General features: G+C 32.9%; 1 protein-coding gene across 4 annotated transcripts in view; it reads left to right on the forward strand.

Moving 5' to 3' along the window:
- Positions 1 to 21,169, forward strand: part of DGKB (diacylglycerol kinase beta) — a gene marked incomplete at its 5' end in the record, with an annotated part of 287,887 nt that overhangs the window by 83,062 nt on the left and 183,656 nt on the right. For all 4 annotated transcript variants that reach the window (XM_081971452.1, XM_081971451.1, XM_081971454.1 and 1 more), the window contains 4 exons: positions 2,038 to 2,112; positions 7,575 to 7,660; positions 12,505 to 12,594; positions 19,058 to 19,218. In XM_081971452.1, the coding sequence (XP_081827578.1) occupies positions 2,038 to 2,112; positions 7,575 to 7,660; positions 12,505 to 12,594; positions 19,058 to 19,218 (412 nt within the window). The remainder of the gene's footprint in view (positions 1 to 2,037; positions 2,113 to 7,574; positions 7,661 to 12,504; positions 12,595 to 19,057; positions 19,219 to 21,169) is intronic.

The raw sequence follows: 21,169 nt of genomic DNA on the forward strand, positions 1-21,169 counted from the left end.
AATATCTTGTTGAATTCTAGCTTTCAGTTGTCTGGTTCCTTGATCCCATTGTCCAAAAGACATAAAAGTACATTATTTATGCGGACCAGCTTGCAACTTTCTAGTTATATTGCAAAAACTTTCTCCTTGGAAGGCTTTATTAAGCAAAAAAAAAAAAAAAAGCAATAGCTTAAAATCAACCATTTTCTCATTCAAACGAAAAAGGGAAAAACACAGGTATTAGGGTGATGTGTTGATTTGGTCTAAAATTGCAAGCAATTGCTCATGTCAGTTGTCTGCTCTGGTAGTCATGATAGTTACAGTTCATTCAAAAGTAAGTCACTCATGTGACTTTTTGTTCCCTTTTCCTGGACCACATTCAGACTTGGAATAATGGATGCATTTAATTTCTGAAAAATCTAATTAACATTAACCAATGAACAGCCATTGTCAAATGTATAGGTGGATGTAAAATATATCCAGCCTTATCTTTTTATATTCAAATATTATACAGGTAGTCCTTGAATTACAACAGTTCAGTTAGTGACTGTTTGAAGTTACCATGGCACTGAAAATAGTGACATGACTTTTTTCACACTAAAACCAGTGTAGCATCTCCATGGTCATATAATCAAAATTTGGATGCTTGCTCACTGATTGATATTTATGATGGTTCCAGTCTCCTGGGGTCATTTGATTACCTTTTGCGACCTTCTGACAAACAAGCCAGATTCACTTAGCAACTATGCAACTAACTTAGCCAATGCACTGATTCACTTTTCAAATATGGCAAGAAAGGACGTAAAAAGGGGCAAAATTCATTTAACAACTGTCTCACTTAGCAACAGAAAATTTGGGCTCAATTGTGGTCATATATTGAAGACTATCTGTACACATGAATTATTTAACAAATAGATAATCAAATGCTTGATTTATTTGGGTGAGGTCTTTTTAAAGAACAAAGAAACATGGTCAAAAGATTTAAAGTAATACTTTAGACTCTAAAACATCAGTTATGCTCGAACACCAATTTATTATCACATATTGTGCCTTTTAAAGCATTTCACTTCTGAAAAGTTTATAGCATGCTGTCAAAGATGTCCTACTGTCATAAGAACTGATGGGACCAATTTAGGATTTTGGAAAAATATGGTATCTAATTTGCTAAACCTTAAAGCATATTTTGCTTCTTAAACTCCACTCCAACTGAAAAATTCAGAACATTTGGTGTTGACTTTTTTCTGCAGGCCTTATACACACAAATCTTCATTTTGAAGCCTTCGAAACAAAAATGTTCCAGATGTTTGGCCCAACCATTGTGAGGGTTCAAAAAAAACCACTTTGATGTTTGTTATTCATGACTGCGTATTTTATCTTATACATGAAAGTATGATTCTTGCAAAACAGTCAATGATATTAGTTCTTTTCTGCTACTTCCAAGGGAGCTACACTTCAACAGGTGTTACACTAAATTCAATAAAATTTTATACTGAAATCAATATTTATGAACTACAAGCTGTCTTTCAATTTTGTTTAAGTCATTATGGAATCCCTAAATTATGAGTTTTCTCTTAGATTTGTAAAAATAGAGAAATGTTCATTTAGTGATAGAATTCCAAAATGTTTGATTGAGCAAAATTTTAAGCAACAATAACAAAAGTGAAGCTGGCTCAAGGATCTGCAAATATGCTATCTTTGCCATAGACAAGACCAAGATTTAAAATGCTCTGCAGCTTGGTAAGCTATTTATGTATGGCAAATAGATTTTGAAATGTTTGAAAAGAAATATGAAGTACAGTACATCTTATAGAAATGAATTTAAGGTCTTTCTTAACTAGTTCTTGTTTGATATCTTATTTACTTGATTTTGCCCGTGTTTACAAATAATGCAGAATAAATGTGCTCATCCGTCTATATATCCTGAAATATTAACATTGGTAAGCATAGTGTGGGATGCAGTATGACTTCGTTTAATCCAACATATTGTTATGTGGTAGAACTGCCAAAACATAATTTGTTGCCAATAAAATTCAAATATTTTTCTATCTTCAACCATAGAATTTATAGGAAATTTCAGTATCTTCTGAATCCTCGTCAGGTTTACAGCCTTTCAGGAAATGGACCAATGCCAGGGTAAGTCTGCATGTTGTCAAATATGAACTTATTAAATAACGTAGCCTAAAAACACAGTGATATTCTGGAAATATTGTGTAAAGAGAAATTAACTGAAGGAATATATTGCTGTAACTTGATGACATAGTTGAGGGTTCTTCCAGATTTTTTAATATAAAAATTACCTTTTACTTGATATATATTAATAAAGTTTTTTAAAAGTCTTACAGTGCTTTAAAAAACAAAGAATAATCACAAATGTACGCATAGTAGTACAATGCCACAAGAGGGTAGTGTTTTGTGACTATTCATTTTTAAATGTAAAGATTATTTCCCATTTTCATTTTCTCCATTTAAGTTTAGTTTTGAAACATTAGTAAAGAAATTGCAAAAACATCTGATTAATTATCTGTCCAATATTGCATAGCCTTTTCTGTTTCTGTTTTTCTTATGCAAATTGATTTAATTCTGACTTTCCAGACCATGTGTCTACATATACATATATTTGTGATGTTTACTTCTTTGTCATGGCTATCAGTTGGATGCAAATTTCTTTCAGTAACAATGTGGCATTATAAATCTAGTTAGTTCAATTAACACAGGCTTATAAATAAGAAGTCAAGGGGTCAGGGCCACACATTATTTCTACTGAGTGTATTTTTGTCTTTCACCTGCCAGTTAGGATTTCACCTAATCCTAAAAGACCTACCCTTAGAGCCCTGAGATACTTTTAAAGGCAGCTATCATGGGCCAGGCTGGGTTTCAAAACTGGAAAGCATAGTTTGTGGGACCAAATTCCAGATAAAGCTCTAAACACATGCTTAAATATAAGTCATAAATTCAACTGGAACATTCAGTAGTCAGCTGGAAAAGGGTATGTTAGCTTGTCTCTGGCCAACCCTACTTAAAAGGTCTAATATGATGTATTTGATTTCAGTAACTTCTCAGTATATTGATTTAATTAGTGCAATTTTCCAATATAGGATTTTAGTTACTTCTACAGTCTAATTTATTGCTATTTTTATTCTTTCTTTTAAAAACTTTCTTTTAAGTCTCTTCAATGAGACTTATAATAGCTAATGTGGATTTATTTGTACTTTTAAGGGATAATTTCTCATTTATTTCTACATTTTTTCATGATTTTTACCTTAACTAACATGACTTAAAAGTAGATGAGTGTAAATAAGCTGAATTAATTCTTACTGCTACGGTACTAAGACCACCCTAGGCTAGTACAGGATTCTTCAATTTTTTTCAAGGCTGCAGAACTGTTAATTTTTTTAAAAAAGTACTAAACCCTTGATCAAAAGACAAAACTACTGATAAAAAATTGTATTTTTTCAAGTATGTGATGGTGGTGGGTTTGTTCTTAAACTCTATGGAGACCTATGGAGGTCTATCAGCTTTAGACAGAACTATAGAATTCTGTGGAGTGCATTGTGAAAATCTTGGTTTAGTAGATTCAATTACTCTAAATCAGAGAAAAGTTATAAAGGCAGCATGCCTTTAGTGCCTATTAGTTTTCTTTTGAAGGGATAATAGGGCAATCAGAAAAGGAACATCTCTCTTCCTTCAGTAGTTATAAAAAAAACTTTTGAGCCTTTTTCCCAAGTGCTGGAAGTTTTAAAACAGATTGAAACAGAACAATCTGAAGCAAACTAGTCACATTGCTATTTGAGCAAAGCAGTTTTAAGGACACTGGTGGGCATGCCTAATTTAGCTGTATGTGTATTTATTGCAAATATCTTTCGTTTCACAATGTTTTTGCTAAGACTACAGCAAAGACTATACAATTCCTTTCCAAAAAACAGGTAGAGCAGGACAAGAAATTGAGAAGGAGCAGGACAAACAGTACATTTGATTTAATTGAAATGTAAATTAAATGAATTTAATTTACTATTACTGAAATTACATTTTAATTATATTATTACTTAATTTAGTATAATTACTCCATGTAATTTCTGCTTCTGTCACATGAAAATTTACAAATTGATGGCATCCTTGTTGTGAAAGTCTGCTCTATATATTTACTGAACATACAAATTTAAAAAATAAATAAAAAAGTGAGAGTAGTGATGAGAGAAAAAAACAGCAAGGATAGTTTTCTACCTATTCTTCAGTATACCTCATTTCTCTAAGGACCAAATTCAGTCCAATCTTAATAAAACAGTAAAGTGTGCTCTCCTGTAATATCAAATATATGCCTTTGGAATGCTTAAATATATTTTCTTGAAGCTTAACTTTAAGTATTAGCTTTGTGGATTTATTTTTTTCATCAATAATTTGATTGACAAAAATATATTGTTTGGTTAATATTAACTTTGATATTAAAATTACAGCAAGAGAAAATGAGTGTAAATTGGAGAGACCATGCAGGCTCTGCAGCTGAACGTAAATGTAAAATAAAACAATACATTTTGAAAAAAAGTCTTACTTAACAAGGTGATATGAAAATTGCCATTCTGGTACACTGTGCAGTTTGTAATATGCACCTGTTTTACTTTTAAAAAGAGTTCCACTGTTTTGTAGGAGCAAACCATTTCAATAATACAATAGTAGAGTTGGAAGGGACCTTGGAGTCCTTCTAGTCCAACCCCCTGCCTAGGCAGGAAACCCTATACCATTTCAGACAGATGGCTATCCAACATCTTCTTAAAGACTTCCAGTGTTGGGGCATTCACAACTTCTGGAGGCAAGCTTGTCCACTGATTAATTGTTCTAACTGTCAGGAAATTTCTCCTCAGTTCTAAGTTGCTTCTCTCCTTGATTAGTTTCCACCCATTGCTTCTTGTTCTACCCTCAGGTGCCTTGGAGAATAGTTTGACTCCCTCTTCTTTGTGGCAACCCTTGAGATATTGGAACACTGCTATCATGTCTCCCCTAGTCCTTCTTTCTCTTAAGCTAGACATACCCAGTTCCTGCAACCGTTCTTCATATGTTTTGGTCTCCAGTCCCCTAATCATCTTTGTTGCTCTTCTCTGCACTCTTTCTAAAGTCTCCACATCTTTTTTTACATCGTGGCGACCAGAACTGAATTTCATCCACAACTGCTACACTTTAGTTATATAGAATAATCTGAAATTCAGGCAATATTCATATTATAAATAAGCAACAATTGTATAAATAGCAATTCAGTGGCATGTCTCTATAAAAAGCAGAAAGGTCACTTTTCCTGGCAAGGAAAAACTTCTAAATTATGCCATTTTAAATCCCTGCAATTGTTTTTCTGCAACTTTCTCAAATCTTGCATTTATATTAAGTTGTATAAAGCTGTGATAGGGTATTTATGCGATTCTTAGTTTCTCAAAGCATTGCTTTACTAACTTGCAAAAATATACAAAACAGTGTTAATTTTGATGTCTAGGAAATTATATTTTAAATATGTTGTCACTATTATGGTTGCTGAAAAAGATCAAAAATAAAATCATTCTCTGTTTTCTTTTTCTGATAGTGATGTTTTTTTATGAGGAAATAAAATAAATATAGGCACACTGAACAGTTCTTTATTATTTGATTTGGGAACCAATAGTTTCAACCACTCTTTCATAAGCTATCACCTGTCCCTACTAACCATTGCTACAGTTAACAGAATAACCAAATTGGAAGGTACTTTGGAGTCTTCTAGTCCAACTCCCTGTACAAGGAGGAGATCCTGTACCATTTTAGACAAGTGGTTGTCCAGTCTCTACAATCTGGATAGATTGCTATTCCTGAATAGATGAATGAATCCTGACTCATCCTAGGAATATTGCTCACTGAAATGTCCACATCTATCAGGAAAAGCATTCCCAGAAACTGGCCAGCTTAAAAAGGGTAATAGACATTGTAGCAGGTAATTCAATCTAGTTTTTATATTGATCGCGAAAATATCCTGAGATATCTAATATAGTATTTTGCCTGAAATTAGGACTTCTGAACTGATGTCTCTCACGATGCAAGGTTGCCTGGTAAAATACTTAAGTTGCCATTTTAAATTCTTTAGTAACCAAAGCAGTCTATAATTTGACTATAATTGTAACTATAACCATAAACATTAACCTCAGGTAGATATTTGGGAAAAGGAAGGATAAATTGGAATTGCATGATCCTGCATGATCCTGCATGATAAATTGGAATTTCATGATCCTCTTTCTTTTAACTATATTGTACTTGAACTTTTATCAGCCCTAGCAAAATCCTTACCGAGATCCAGCACTTCTAGAAGAAAGCAAATGGGGCAGAACTGTCTCAAAGGTTTATATGTATTTAGTTTCCAATGCAGGAATGAGCAGAATTGTTTCTTCAAAACATAATTGCTTACCATTTTATGAACTAGAAATGAGCTTCTTTTAGATAAATAAAGATCATTCCTAATATCTCATTTAGATATTTATTATAAACCATATTAAAATTTTCACATTGGTCAGTGGATCTTCCAATGGTGTTTCAATACTAGTTCTTTCTTCTGTATAGAATAGATACTCCCCCCCCCCCTCTGAATTTTAGGCTTTTGACTGCCATTGAGGGGTGTTTTCGATTTTACTGCAGCAATATTTCAATGAACTGTGAGCATAAAGGCTCTGGAAGTGATGACCTACTTTGTTTTCATACCTAGTGTTTTCATGTCTTTTTTGAAATAGTAATTACTGTATTATACCTAAATCTGTTTGTCATTAACTGGGATTATAAACTGCAAAATTTTGTTACTCATCAATTACAAATATGCTTCAGTTTCGAACAGTCCAGATAATTTACCAAAAATGAAAATCACAGCCTATAATGTGCTACTTCCATTTTTCCCTTCGCAGGTTAATATTTTCTGTTTTTCATTTATTTTATGAAAGTATTCACATATATAAAGATTCACTCCATCATAGCTCTAGTATATTTAATTGCTTATGTGGTATAACTTTCATATAGATTTTATGTAACTCGTAAACTGTTGATATAATTTAAATTAAGAATTATTAAGTAAGATATTGTTTTAAAAGCAGACATCCTCATTACATTAGAGAATTATTTTGCAATGGAAGTACATTATTTCTACTGTATAGTGGAGATTTAATTTGGTTCTAACTTCTGTTTAAAAACTGTTACAATTAGCTGGAGGTTGCAAAGATTCCCATCTGAAAAATGATGATCTTTACAACTGGTTGGCATCTACACACCAGTTAATCGTTATACCTTAAAATATAGTTTCCCAGGACATGAAATATAGTTTCCCAGGAGATGAATATTATGCTTATCATAATAAACTTTGCTATAATGAAACTAATTTTATTATATCTTTTTGCAGTAATTACCATCTTAAGACTTATATAACATGCCCATATAACATACACATTGTATTTAAAAATTATAATTGTTATGAAGTATATGCTGTCCTGCTGCAAGCCAAATTTACCTGGTTTTTTTCAAAGTGAGCAAGTGTATCTTCTGTGTATTCTGTTCAATTAATAAAGCAAACCTGAGATATAATTTCTTTTTTTTTTTTACTTTTTCAGATTAAATTTTTTTCGAGATGTTTCTGACTTTAGAGTATTGGCATGTGGTGGTGATGGAACCGTAGGTTGGATTTTAGACTGCATAGGTAACATACATTTTTGTTTTACATAAAACTAGTAAGTAATGTCTGAAATTTGCTCTTTTTGTATAAATCATTCTAAATTCATCAGAAGACGCCAAATTTTCTTAGCTTCATATTGAAGTAATTAAAATAAGGGAAGTTACAGAAAGGAAGTTGGTTATGAGAGTTTGGGGAAATTATGAAACAGATATTTTTAGGTGTTGAGATGCTTTCATATATTGTTGATAGAAAATATCTAATGTTATTTTAATTCTTTGTTAATAGACTGGATTTTTACCAATAATATAGGATACAGTTCATCAAATGATAATATCCTACATAATGACCTTATATTTCAATATTGAAGAGATATTTAAACATAGGACATAATATATCAGAGTTGGAAGGAACCTTGGATGTCTTCTAGTTCAAACCCCTGCTCAAGCAAGAGAACCTATATCATTCCAGACAAATTATTATCTAATCTCTTCTTGAAAACCTCCTATGAGAGACTACCCTCAAATTTTGATTAATTGTTCTTATTCTAGGTTGGATTTCTATTGGATAATCTTCCATCTGATACTTCTTGTACTGTCCTATGGTGCTTTGGAGAATAGGGTGACCATCTCTTATCTATTACAGCCCATATATTGGAATACTGCCATCATCTTACTCCTAGTTCTTCTTTTGTTACTCTAGGCATATCTAGTTTCTGCAACCATTCATCATATGATTCAGCTTTCAGACCCCGTATTATCTTTAACTCTTAAAATTTGCTAAATAGATAATCTAACCTGGATGCAGAATACAAATGTTATGTAAGATTAATCAATATATTAATATTTATGAAATAATACATGTTTGTGACCTATAATTATAATGGCTTCTTCCCATTATATGACAAATTCTGACAATCATGAAGCAAAGTAACCATATAATCAACTTGCTAAATGACTCCCATCCTTGCTCTCCCTAATGTGCTTGTTCACTGATCATTAAACCTCAGGGGTGAGGAAGCCATAGGAGGCCAATCATAGTCCCAGACCTGCTTTCCCTGGATCTCTCCACCCTTTAGATATTATTTCATCTGCTTCCCACCCCTTTGGGTCCTCATGGTCCTTAGATCTGCTTTTTCCTTCTACTGGATACCACAGGCCTTTCCCCGTTACTGGCTATCTGCAGGCCTTAAAACCCAGAGCCAGTCAATCTTGCAAGGATTGAGCAAAAGACTTTCCTCATATCTCCTTGGTTAGCCCAAGTGTGCAATTGGGTATTATTATCATACTGATTACGTCACAAATATGGGGATGGAGAACCTAACCGAGTTGTTCAAGTAAATAGGAGTGGGGAGAGAGAAGGATTCCAAGGCATTCACAAACTGGGGACCTTTGGCTCAACTTCTTCCCCACCCAACAGTAACTGGAACTGGCCTTGAAAAAGGGAGGAGAACCATTGCAACATAGTGTGTCTCATTCCAATCCCCAAAGGCAGGTCAGAAAGATACTGTGATTGATAGTATTAAAGCTAGTATTAAAGCTACTGAGAGATCAAATGGGGGAAGGAATCCTGACTGAAAAAGATCCAGGAAATCCACTTATTCAATGGTCCTCTAGAGTTGGAAGCCAACAACCTTCTCTAAAAAGGAAATGTTTGAGACCATATGAAAATTGTCCAGATCTGCGGTTATAATGTATATAACAAATGGATCCATGCATGGAAGTTGATAAGATTTTTGACCAAAGGAAATGGCTACAGTCAATGATGGGAGAATCTGAAGGATATTTGGTGGAGCTGCTGCTGCAGCAGCAAAAGCTTCTGCTGCATCCAAAGCTAAGAATTTGTTTGATTTTCAGGGACACTATGAATAATAAGGAGTGTATGTGTGATCTTGATTGATTGATTGAATATTTATTTATTTATTTCCCACTTTCCAATAAAGATTGTATAGAAGTGTTAGAATCCATTCCAACAATAAAATTATAATATTTTATGAAATTATATATCTCCATCAAAGTTTGATAAACCTTTCACTTTCTGCCTCAAGGAGATCTGTCATGTTTAACTGATGCAAAATGCAAATTGAATTCAGTTTTTTTATTAGTTGGACTAGGAGTCTTACTAAATCCTTTTGTTGTATTTTAGATGTATTTTAAATTGAAGTGCCTATCTATATCTCAGGTAGTATTAAGAAAGATGAACAATTCTTTCAATTAGAAATGGTTATGATATGTGACATGCATAAAATCATTATTTTGAGAGGAAGATAGAAATAATACTTGCAAAATATAAAACATAGAAATAAATATTAGCGATTAAGGATAGACATGTAAAAGTTTCATTAAATGAAATTTAAAACAGCTACAAATAAGAATAAGATTTAAATCAGTATACAGAATAACAGTTTTTATAAATAGGTTAATTTTTTATTTTAAGATATTACATACGTACGTATATACACGTATGTATATACACTTTTTTTGTTTCTTATATTTAATTTTTCATGCTGGATGCTGTTCTGACTGTTTTAATGTTTATTGAATGGTAATTTTATATAAAATTTAACATTATAAAGGATCATCTGAATGTTTGAAACCATAAATATTCACTTACAGGTTAAACTGTGTTATTATTATTCCTGCAAAAATGCACAGGAAATCCTGACAGTTTGCAATAAATTACAAATTTGCAATAAATTACAAATTACTGTGTGTGAGTATGTTTGAAGTCCAGTTACACACTTTTGCAAAAATTGTGGTAGACCTTCTAAGCCCTAGTTTGGTAAATAATATTTTAAAAATGCAGAATTTAGGTAGTTTCTATCTACAGAAATCATGAGATACAGTAATCACCAATATTCCTGAAAAATTTGATTGGAAAAGAAATACAAATTTCCTCTGAAAAGGAAAATTGGAGCTAATTGGAAAAGGCTGCACAATTATTTCTGAATAGAAGGGATACGGTGGCTCGATTATTTGTCCCAGATTCTACCAACCTAGCAGTTGAAAAGCATGCAAAAATGCAAGTAGAAAAATAGGAAACACCTTTGGTGGGAAGGTAACAGTGTTCCATGTGCCTTTGGTGTTTAGTCATGCCGGCCACATGACCACAGAGATGTCTTCGGACAGCGCTGGCTTTTCAGCTTTGAAACGGCAATGAGCACTACCCACTAGAATTGGGAACGACTAGCACATATGTGTGAAGGGGACCATTATTTTTATTGCCATAAAAGCGCTAGATTTAGTTCCCCCTTTATAATTCAATCTCACATGAGATCTGGGCCATCTATACAGTGATTTCTTTTCACATACCTGCCATCAGAGAAAGTTGTCAGTCCTATAAGGTAGCCCAAGTAAAGAAACATATATTGCAAAGGCTACTGAAACTCAACCTCATTGTTGTAGAATATAATTCCAGAATTTTAAGATTCTTTAAGAATTTTAAAATATTCTGTCAAGATTTTCTACTACTCTCTCTTATGCCATTCAGTTTCAAAAGGTGGGATGGGAAAAGTCTGTTTCTCACACCTCTTCCCTTCCTAGAACTGAGATATTGTTTACTGTCTTTGACCAATTCAACCAATTTCATTGTGTTCAATGACAATAAAGGCTATACTACTATACTACTACCTGCAACAGCTCTTGATTTATCTGTTTTCTGTTTTCCTATACAGTATCTCTACTTAGCCCTACTCTCTTTTTCATCAGGTAAAAGTCCTTGTCAAATGAGACCTAGATAGTCTCATGTCCTCTACAGCAACTTGTCCTGGGTGGTTTATTGTAATTTATTGTATCAAGAACCACCAAATCTTATTTCATTCTGTTGTTAGCAGTGCCAGTCACAGACACAGGACTTGTGTGGGAATTTTAGATATACCTTGCTAACATAGTATAAGGTATGGACATTTGCTTCACATTGCTATGGCCATTCTGATTCAGAGTAACAATGAGTTATACATCTCCTGCTGCTTCTATAGTGTAGGATTCATTCTACTTCATGTTCTTTTTCCCATCCACCTGGGGAGAGAGGGAGGAACTGGACTTCTGACTTCAAGATGATGAGTCAGTCAGTGGCTGATGACAAGACCATGAACTTGCTTCTCTCCCCCCCCCCCCCACACACACAAACAAAATCCAAACCAAAATTCAGCAAACTTCATATTTTTCTGTGAAGGCGGAGAATTTAGAAAGCTAAACTGGGGAGGAAAAAGAATAACTTTAAGAAATTTGAAATGTTACTGAGATTGCAAACAGATCATCTCTTGCTCCTAGCAAATGCCTGTTTTATGTGTTTGCAGCCAATCAATGCCCAGTATAGTTTGTATGGTCATTAACTGTCAGTGGGAAAAGAACTGTGCCTTATAAAATAGGCACAGCTCAAATCTTTTTGAGTTCTGCTCTGCACTAAATGCTGCTGTTCATATAGTTTTCTACTTCTTAATTTTTGTATAATTTCACTGATATCTTTTATCCTTTGGTATATGGATAATAGAAACACTGATAATTTATCATACACTGTCTTGTAAATTATCTACAGTTCTCAATCCAGAATGCAATATATTATTAGGGTACATTTATCTTGGTGAGTCATCAGTTACCGTAATCACTGATTTTCCCCCTATTGATTTTTGGTCATGATAATTAGTTTCATAATCTACAATATCCTAAATGTGGAAAATTAGTTTTTGGGAGATAGCAATTTCCTCTTGTATGTTACTGGCATAGTCCTTCTCAGTTGATATGTATAGATAGATTTTAAGAACACAATTTTTATTAAAACCATATCTAACCATAATATTAATATAAATTTTTATATCTAGGTTCTGTCTCAGCTGCTTTGTCTTAAACTATGCCTTCATTTTTTATTTACAGAGAAAGCAAATTTGATTAAGCATCCTCCTGTTGCTATTCTCCCTCTTGGAACTGGGAATGACTTAGCCAGATGTCTGAGATGGGGAGGAGGTAAATAAAAATAAACTTACTTATAATATAAATAAATAAAATAAAATATGTTTTATTTTATCCATTTTCACATTTTAATCATTAATGTCTTTTTCCCCAAAAGCATTGCATATGTAAAACTATATGATTGTAAAAAAGTTTTAAAAATTCTTTATGATCTAATATTTAACATATTGCAATTTGGTAAAAATTCAGAGGATCAAAATGAAGGAATCCAAATTGTTATTAGCTGCTATAAGTGTCTGTCTCAGCTCCTGAATATTATAGCCATGCCAGCTAATTTACTTTGTGTAATTCAGCTGGAAGTTTTGTAAGCTCCCAGAATGCTTTGCATTATCTTATGTAGCTATAGTTGGACTGAGGAAACATGATTGACTTTGTGAACTGGATAAAAGCTGATTGTATTCACTTCATAAGCAAAAATTCCACTTTTTGTTGTTGTAGTAGTAAATCAGTAATAAATTTACATAGTACTAGAAAGACAGTGTATTACATCAGTGATCTTATATTCAGTGATCAGTTAACCATGTCACTTTACAGGTTCCCTTAGTAAATAACATAGAATAATTTAAATGTGGAAAATATGTAAATTGTGTTAATTTGCTCTCATTGTTAACATGTGTAATATTCATTCATTCATTTATTTGGAACCTGAGACCAATGGATATGGTTTTCCACAAATTTATTCCTTTGGATATGTTATTTGCACAGTGTGAAAAAATCAAAAAGTTTTATGAGTTTCATTGACATATGATACAGTAAAGGGAAATCAAAATATAAGCTATAGTATTATTTTCCTAAAGAGAATTGAAGATATACCAAATTATTGCTATTTGATCTCAAATGTAATTTACTTATCAGTATTTGTAAATATTTGGATATCTTTCAAAGTAAATATCAAGATGTAAATATAGTTCTTTTCTTCTTCTCCTATCCTGCAGTAGATTTCAGACAATCAGTCTTATGGCGCTCTCTACCAGGATCCATGGAGGCAAAGAATAAATTTTAAAAGTGTTTCATTTAAAACAAGCCTCCTGTAACCTTGTGTCCATTCTTCAAAATATGAAGACCAGATTTATTTTTTTTGTTCCAGTACTTGATTTGTGAGATTATGCAAAGAAGGAGAATGAAAACCTGCCCAAGATGTTATGTAAAGATAAGCCAAGGAAACAGGAGGCTTTGATGTTGTAAGTTCTGCCACTTTAAGATGCCAGAGAAGTCTCAAAATGACTTTTATTATCTGCAGAAGATTCTAATTCATAATTTATTGCCACTTTAGTGAACCTTCATTGTGCATTCCTTTAATTTCTCCTGTGCTTCTTCTAACTTTGAAGAGAACCTGTATACTTTTCTGCTCTTAAAATAAATTAGTATGTACCTGATTACTTCTTGAACAAGAAATCATGAAAAACTTTGTAAATTATTCAGAGATTTCAGAATGATAAAACATAAACAGCCTAGAATCAGATTACTTCATTTTACAATTTGTACATATTCTCAGAGCTACTGCTGGAAGAATGGGTTAGGAACACATACATCAAATTAGACCTGTCTCACAGTTTTTGAGATCCCATCTTGATTAACAATGAATCTCTTTGAGATAGACAAAGATTTAAGTTTTTTTTTCCACTGCTTTCTTAGGAAATCAGTATCACTTTTATTTTTATAAGGACATATCTATCATATCTAGTTGTTCTTGATATACTTAATATTATGTATTCCTTTGTATGAGCCACACCAAATTAGTTTTTAACAGCTTCAGAAAAAAAAAATCATAGCTTTTAAAGCAATTCCACTATATAATCAATTGTTTGTCCTTCTGGTTCCACGTGTCTTCTAATTCCATGTTCTATTTTGTTATCGCAGCTCTTTGACACTTTCTACATCTTTTACTTTTGCCTGCTAAAGATCATATCTTTATGCATGTTTGGATCTTCTCTCTGTAAATATTTTTAGGTGTCTTTCTAATTCTAACTCATCACATCTAAGTTTTTGTTTCAATTAATAACTTATTTTGTATAGTTTTCCTAAAGTTAACTCTTGTTTTCTAAACTTCCAATAATAAAAAAGCAAAACCAGGAAAATAATGTTATCCTTACTAAATTAATCAATCTTAATAACTTATGACTGGAAATTTGGGAGAATACGTCTTGAAAATATTTTTCTTAATTTTTGAAAATAAAATCACCCTGGTTCTTTTTTATCGTTTTTATTTTCACATCTTATGAATTGTTTTCCTGTAAATAAAGGATATTTAGAAGAGATATTATTTTTGTAAATACTATATGTAGAAGCTTGTTAATAAAGCATAATTATTAGAGTGATGACATTATACTAAGTGGAGTTCATTTAGGAGGCAGCACTAAATTCTGGCTGAGTTCAATTTTGTATGAAATCTATAACATTTTATTTCTTACAATACTTAATTTGAAGGCATATTCTTGAATGTTTTTCTTTGTGAAATTAGTTTCTGATGATTGCCCAATTCAGATTACTTCTGCTAAATCTTAGTAAACTAATAAAACATTAAACAAATTTGTATTATTTACTTAAATTAATTTTAATTTGCAATTAGCTTTCTGTATCTTAGATCAATGGCATATTAAATCTTTGAGTCCCTCCTAGAAACAAAAACTCACTTCCTTAACAGTATTTTTGTAACTACTCAGTTCAGGGATATGTTTGAATTTCAATGCATACATTTGCCTAAAATAGTTGATCTAATGACTGTACTCTATGTAATTCAAATTAAAAATCCTAACTTTTTCAAAGACTTTAAGAAGATATACTGCCATTCTTATATAAAGTGCGGCTCATTTTATGTGCACGTTCTACATCTATAAAATATATTTGATTATCTAGGTGCATTTAAGAAGACCTCAAATATCTAATATGTAATAATGTTGTATCTTCTGATTTATTCGTTATAACTAAAAAGTATCACTTGTAAATAAGTTGCAAATATTTCACCTCACATGTTTAATAGAAGGATAGATTTCTCTAGGAGAACTTTGACCCTTTTTATCCAGAGATGACAAAAATCTGATTCATACAAAAGTACTTCTTGAATATGGATGTGATTTAACGTTTTATACTAAAGTCAATTATATTTATCTGTAGTACACATTGTTTTGCTACTAGGCTATACGAACAACACAAACCAAGATTCTTCATTGTATTTCTTAAGCTCTTCTCTAGAACTTCTTTCTTAATTCCTTGATTGTCTGGAATCTTCTGCAGAATAGAATAAAGTGGAGTCACATAATAAATGATGATAATTCTTTTCAACCCATGTTCTCTGATGCTATTACTGAAATCCCATAATTTCTTTTTTTATGGTCTATCCATTCTGGAATAGGGCTCAATCACTTTGCAAACCCACTGTTAATCCTGGAAAAATTCTTTCACCATTCTTTGCCTCCTTCCCCATGGTAGCTGGTGTCATAAGACTGATTTTTTTCTCTCTGAAACTTTTCATAGGATTGGAGAGCAGAAGGGATAACAACATTTTTTTATGCTGGTAAGTAATTTTCCCTTCTCAGTGACACAGACTTTTTGCATGGTTTATAAATTATTAAACAAATAACCTTTAGCATACACTGAACTTACTCCATTGCTGCTGAATATGTTGCTTAGTAATTCTAATTTAGCATCTTATAATAAGAAACAATGTACTAATCTGTTATTTTCTCTGCACCGTTGAACCAATACACCATTGTGTACATACATACAATTGAAACTATATTGTTAAATACAATTTAAAAAATTGGTAACACAATAGAGATTGTCAGGCTATGCCCAAAAATGGTGTAAATGCTGCTGTGTGTTTTCATGGAATCATGTAACTGGAATTCTGCTTAATGGTAAAGGATTGTTATTTTAGTTGAAATAAAAATCTCTGTAAAACAGAATGTTTCCTTGCTGAGGACTTAGAATATTTATCTCTCATTGCTGAAGAAGTAATTGTTATTTAGCATTGGAAAAAAAATCAAATGGAATGTCCTGCTTCTTCCTTATTTTTCTTTTTCTGTTATTTCCATCAACTGTGCTATGAATGCAAATACAAAGAGTGCTACACAAAATTTGTTGCTGAACACAAATAGTTTCCTACAAATAGATTGTGCGTGCAGAATAGGGGCCAGTAGAATGTAGGGAGAAGATCCAGCTGCTCTTCTCCACTGGGTCTTTTTATTTATTTTTTTAGGAACAGTTTTCTATGTCAAAATAAAAAAAAGTTAAAAAGTTTATTTAGCTTCAGATGTAGTTATGATGGATTATGTCTATGAAAAGGGAAGTGGTTTGATGGATTACACTGAAGTGGCAGTTTCCCCAGAAGGTGGGAGCACATTTTAAGGAGAAGGAGAGTTAGGAGAGCCACTCCCTAGAATCTCCCAGGATATATCCATCAGGGTGAGAGTAATGCAGATTTTGTCTGAGAAGATTCTGTTTCTTATCTGTAAGAAATACAGAAATTATAGTTCTACGACAGTGGTGTTCTTAGGCTGATCCTTACTGTAGGGAATGGAAATGATGATAGTAGCTGCATTTATATATGTCTTTTGTAAGTATCTGTATCAGGGGTGGGTTCCTACCGGTGTTGCTACCAGCTCGTTTTGTGCATCCTTTGCACGCATGTGCACAGTTCACTGGAAATTGTTCTGCACATGTGTGAAGAACTGAAAAACTACTAAAAAGCATGCTGACAATGGCAGCGGTGATTGGGGAACTGGTTTGGGTGCGTGGCAGGGGTGGGTTCCTGCCAGTTCTAACCTCTTTTATAGAAGAGGTTCCACAAATTTACAGTGCTGTTTAGAACCGGTTCCAGCTCCCTCCCCCCGCCCGTCCGCACATAATCAAAATGAAGAGCGAGAGGAGGAATTCTGGGAGTTGAAGTCCACAAGTCTTAAAGCTGTCAAGTGTGAACCGGTAAAAACCCACCTCTGATGTTTGTGTGTGTGTGTGTGAATGTGTGTATATATATGTATATATCTCCCCCTCTCTCTCTGTATACACACACACTCATACACACACACACTCACACGGACACACAAAACCTCCCTTTCATAATCCCCATAATATATATATATATGCTTACACACACACACACACACACTATAGCCAGTCTCTCACACATTATAAAGAAAGTGTTGTTGATAGAAACTTCTATCAAGAACTCTCTCCAGATTCTTATTAGGACATTAAATAAGATGTTACAAAGACTAATATATAGATAATATACAGACAGAAGTACTCATTTCAATATACATACACAAATGCACACATTACAATTATTGTGAGAAATAAGTAGTATAGGACTATGTAAGCTTCCTGCATTTCCACACACAAAAGATATTTGCTTCCATTAACAAAAAGAATAAAAGAAAGACATTGTAAGAGGCTTAAGCATGAGCAAAGAGGTGCCAGCTGATATCTATCAAGAGGCAAGCAAATCTTGTATACTACCTGACTGGTAGGAATGGCTGGTATCGTAACATCAGGAGCATTAAGAAAATAAATATATAACATTGCAGAAATAAAGCTACCTGTATCTTTTGTATAACAGAAATAAAATACTAAAGATATTCATAACTTGGGAAAAAAGAAATAATAGGGTTAGGGTTAGGTACCTAAAGACTGGAAAAGCTAGCTACCTGGCTATCAAAAATCATATACAGATACAGTCCACAGAAACATAAATATTGGTCAGTTTGCAAACTGGAAGGAGTATCATGTGCCAACACAACACATTCCAGCGATGAGAAACGGACCGAAAGTTGTATTTCTACATTGAAATAGTTTAGATTTATGAAAATATTTATTGAAGCATAAATATATTTTAAAATTAACATAATGAAATAGTATCATTATATTAATCCAGCTATAATATTCCATTGATTGGGCCTTTATTTTTGTATTGCATATAAATGTTCTGAAAGGTAGGACCAATGACCAATGACTAAGTTTTCCAAGTCAAGGTCCTGAAGTTTTACCTCCCTGAAACCTTATCTTGGAATAATAGTTGAGTATTTCTTAACATAATGCCATTAATGAACTTTGCTTTGATATTGCTTGCTTCAGCACTGCTACCACTTCTTCACCCACTTACTGCTACTGTGCATTGGCAATTAAGACAATATACAATTATTTTGCAATTATTCAACAATAAACAGGGAGCCAAGTGATTATTAATAAAGTTTGTGGTGGACTAGCTGCTTTGTTTTATGTTTTGCAGTGCAACTCAGCTACCTAATTAGTGGGAAGATGCTAAAACCATTCTTTTACTTCCAATGTCTGTGCCCTTTGCTGAAATGGTGGCAAGTCATTAAAGCGGAACCAGTGGGTACAGATAGGTGTTAATGCCTGGCTTAGGTTAAATGTATCTTTCATGTATTAATGGTGAGATGGTGACCAGGTTCCTACATCTGCCATTTCAAATCCCGGTGTTTTATTTCTTTTTTAAAAGGATATGAAGGGGAGAATCTTCTCAAGATTTTAAAAGATATTGAGAACAGTACCGAAATCTTGCTGGACAGGTGGAAGTTTGAAGTCATACCTAATGATAAAGATGAAAAAGGAGATCCTGTGCCTTACAGCATCATTAATAATTACTTTTCAATTGGAGTGGTAAGATTTATTTATATTCCCATATGATTTTTTTTTTTTCCTATTCAAAATAACTATTTTGAGTTGATGTTCAGAATGCGGGATGGCTGAATGCAAATAATTCATTTTTTCTTAGCAAAAGGAATACGTAGATGACACAATTTGCATAAATGTATTTACATAGTCAAAGTAAAATTATTTTCTCAAGCTCTTCCACCTGTTCTTGCATGGGCAATATAATCACACTGTTTGTGATGGTTTGTATGAAGAGCTGTAGCACTAAATTAGTGGTGCCTATACAAATATCAAGGATGAATCATTCATTAACACCTCTTAACTGTCATGTTAGTAAATATTCAGATTTTTAGAGGAATGCTGTTGAAGTACATTTGTTAAATATACCCTTTAATGGACAGGTAATTGATGACATATATTAGTCTGCCTATTCCTTTCCAATACCAGTTGTTGACTCTCCTGGTGACATGGAAAAAGAAATGTATGTACTGTATGTATGTATGTATGTGTGTATGTGTGTATGTGTGTATGTATGCATGTATGCATGTATGCATGTATGTATGTATGTATGATGAGCACATATTTTCTATGCAAAATATTCCAGCTCCAATTCCAATAACTTCTGGATAGGACTGATAAAGACTCCTGTATGAAACTCTGGAACATTGCTGTGAAAGAATTTAAGCTGAAACCAAGAATGGTCTGGGTATAAAATCATGGACAATGTCTGATTTTTTTCTAATGCAATGCTGTATATAGGATTAGGATTATGAAGGAGTCTAAATCTTTTTTAATATATAATTTATTACAAATTATTTGCCAGGATGTACTAAAGTGCTAATTACAGTCACTCAGAAATTTCTAGTACTTGTTGAATTACAATCCAGTGACAAGATCCAACTAGTATTTGAACTGTATATTTTGTTGGTTTGTTTGCATCATGTCTTTTTTATTACAAATCTACAATTTTCTACAGTACAGAAAACGTTTGCCTTCCTGTCTTCAGTATTTAATATTTAGAGGTGGCAGGGGTGTCAAACTCATGTTGTCACAGTGGCATCATGTATTGGAACTTCCCCCCTTTGCTAAACCCGGGTATGGGCATGGCCAGAGCATGATAGCCTTGATCTAAGGTAGTCATCCTCTGAATAGCACAATTTTCTTCTGTTTATCACTTTTTTAGTGAAAGGAGAAGCATTTTTCTTATCCTTTGGTATGAAAGAAGTTCCAAATCTGCTGCATTATCTATCTATCTCTCCCTCCTCCCCCCCTCTCTTTCTCTCTTTCCCCTTCCCTTCCTCCCTTCCTCTCCCTTTCTATCTGTCGATCCATTCATTTCATATCCATCTGTCACAGAATAGACAATACTAGCATGGAATAAATATAAGTAAATAAAAATAACCATGTTAATAATAGAACAGGAAAAATTAGAATGATCAATAAATGTTCTCTAGGACAGTTTAGAAACTTCTTTGAACTTACTGAGATTCATGTAGAAAAAGATCCTCATTTGTAATACTATTTCTGAGGAACAGAAATCAACTTGTGTTCACTGTCAGGTTTATACTGCAATATGGGAGTAAAGTATGTATGACAAAGTTAAGTGTAGTTTTAGAACATTTAATATTGCCATATAAATGAATAATCAGCTAGGAATTTTAATTGTAGTGATTTAATACTGTTCAATTCTACTCAGTCACTAAGTTCCTCTCTTGATAGTAGGCTAAAAATCTTCCAATCCTCACAACTATAAATTTTGGCTTAGTTACAAGCTTTCTTTCTTCAATTATTTTAAACTTGTCGATATATTTAATTCCTTATATTTAATATATTATCCCAGAATAAAATAAGAATATAAACTACTAGAAACCTGGACATCACATTAATTTTGTACTAGATAAAGATTTTCTTTTGACATTCTTGTACAATACAAGTGATACATACATGTTGTAAGAAT

Source organism: Natrix helvetica (assembly GCF_964273705.1).
Source record: "Natrix helvetica genome assembly, chromosome: Z".
Lineage (NCBI taxonomy): Eukaryota > Metazoa > Chordata > Lepidosauria > Squamata > Natricidae > Natrix > Natrix helvetica.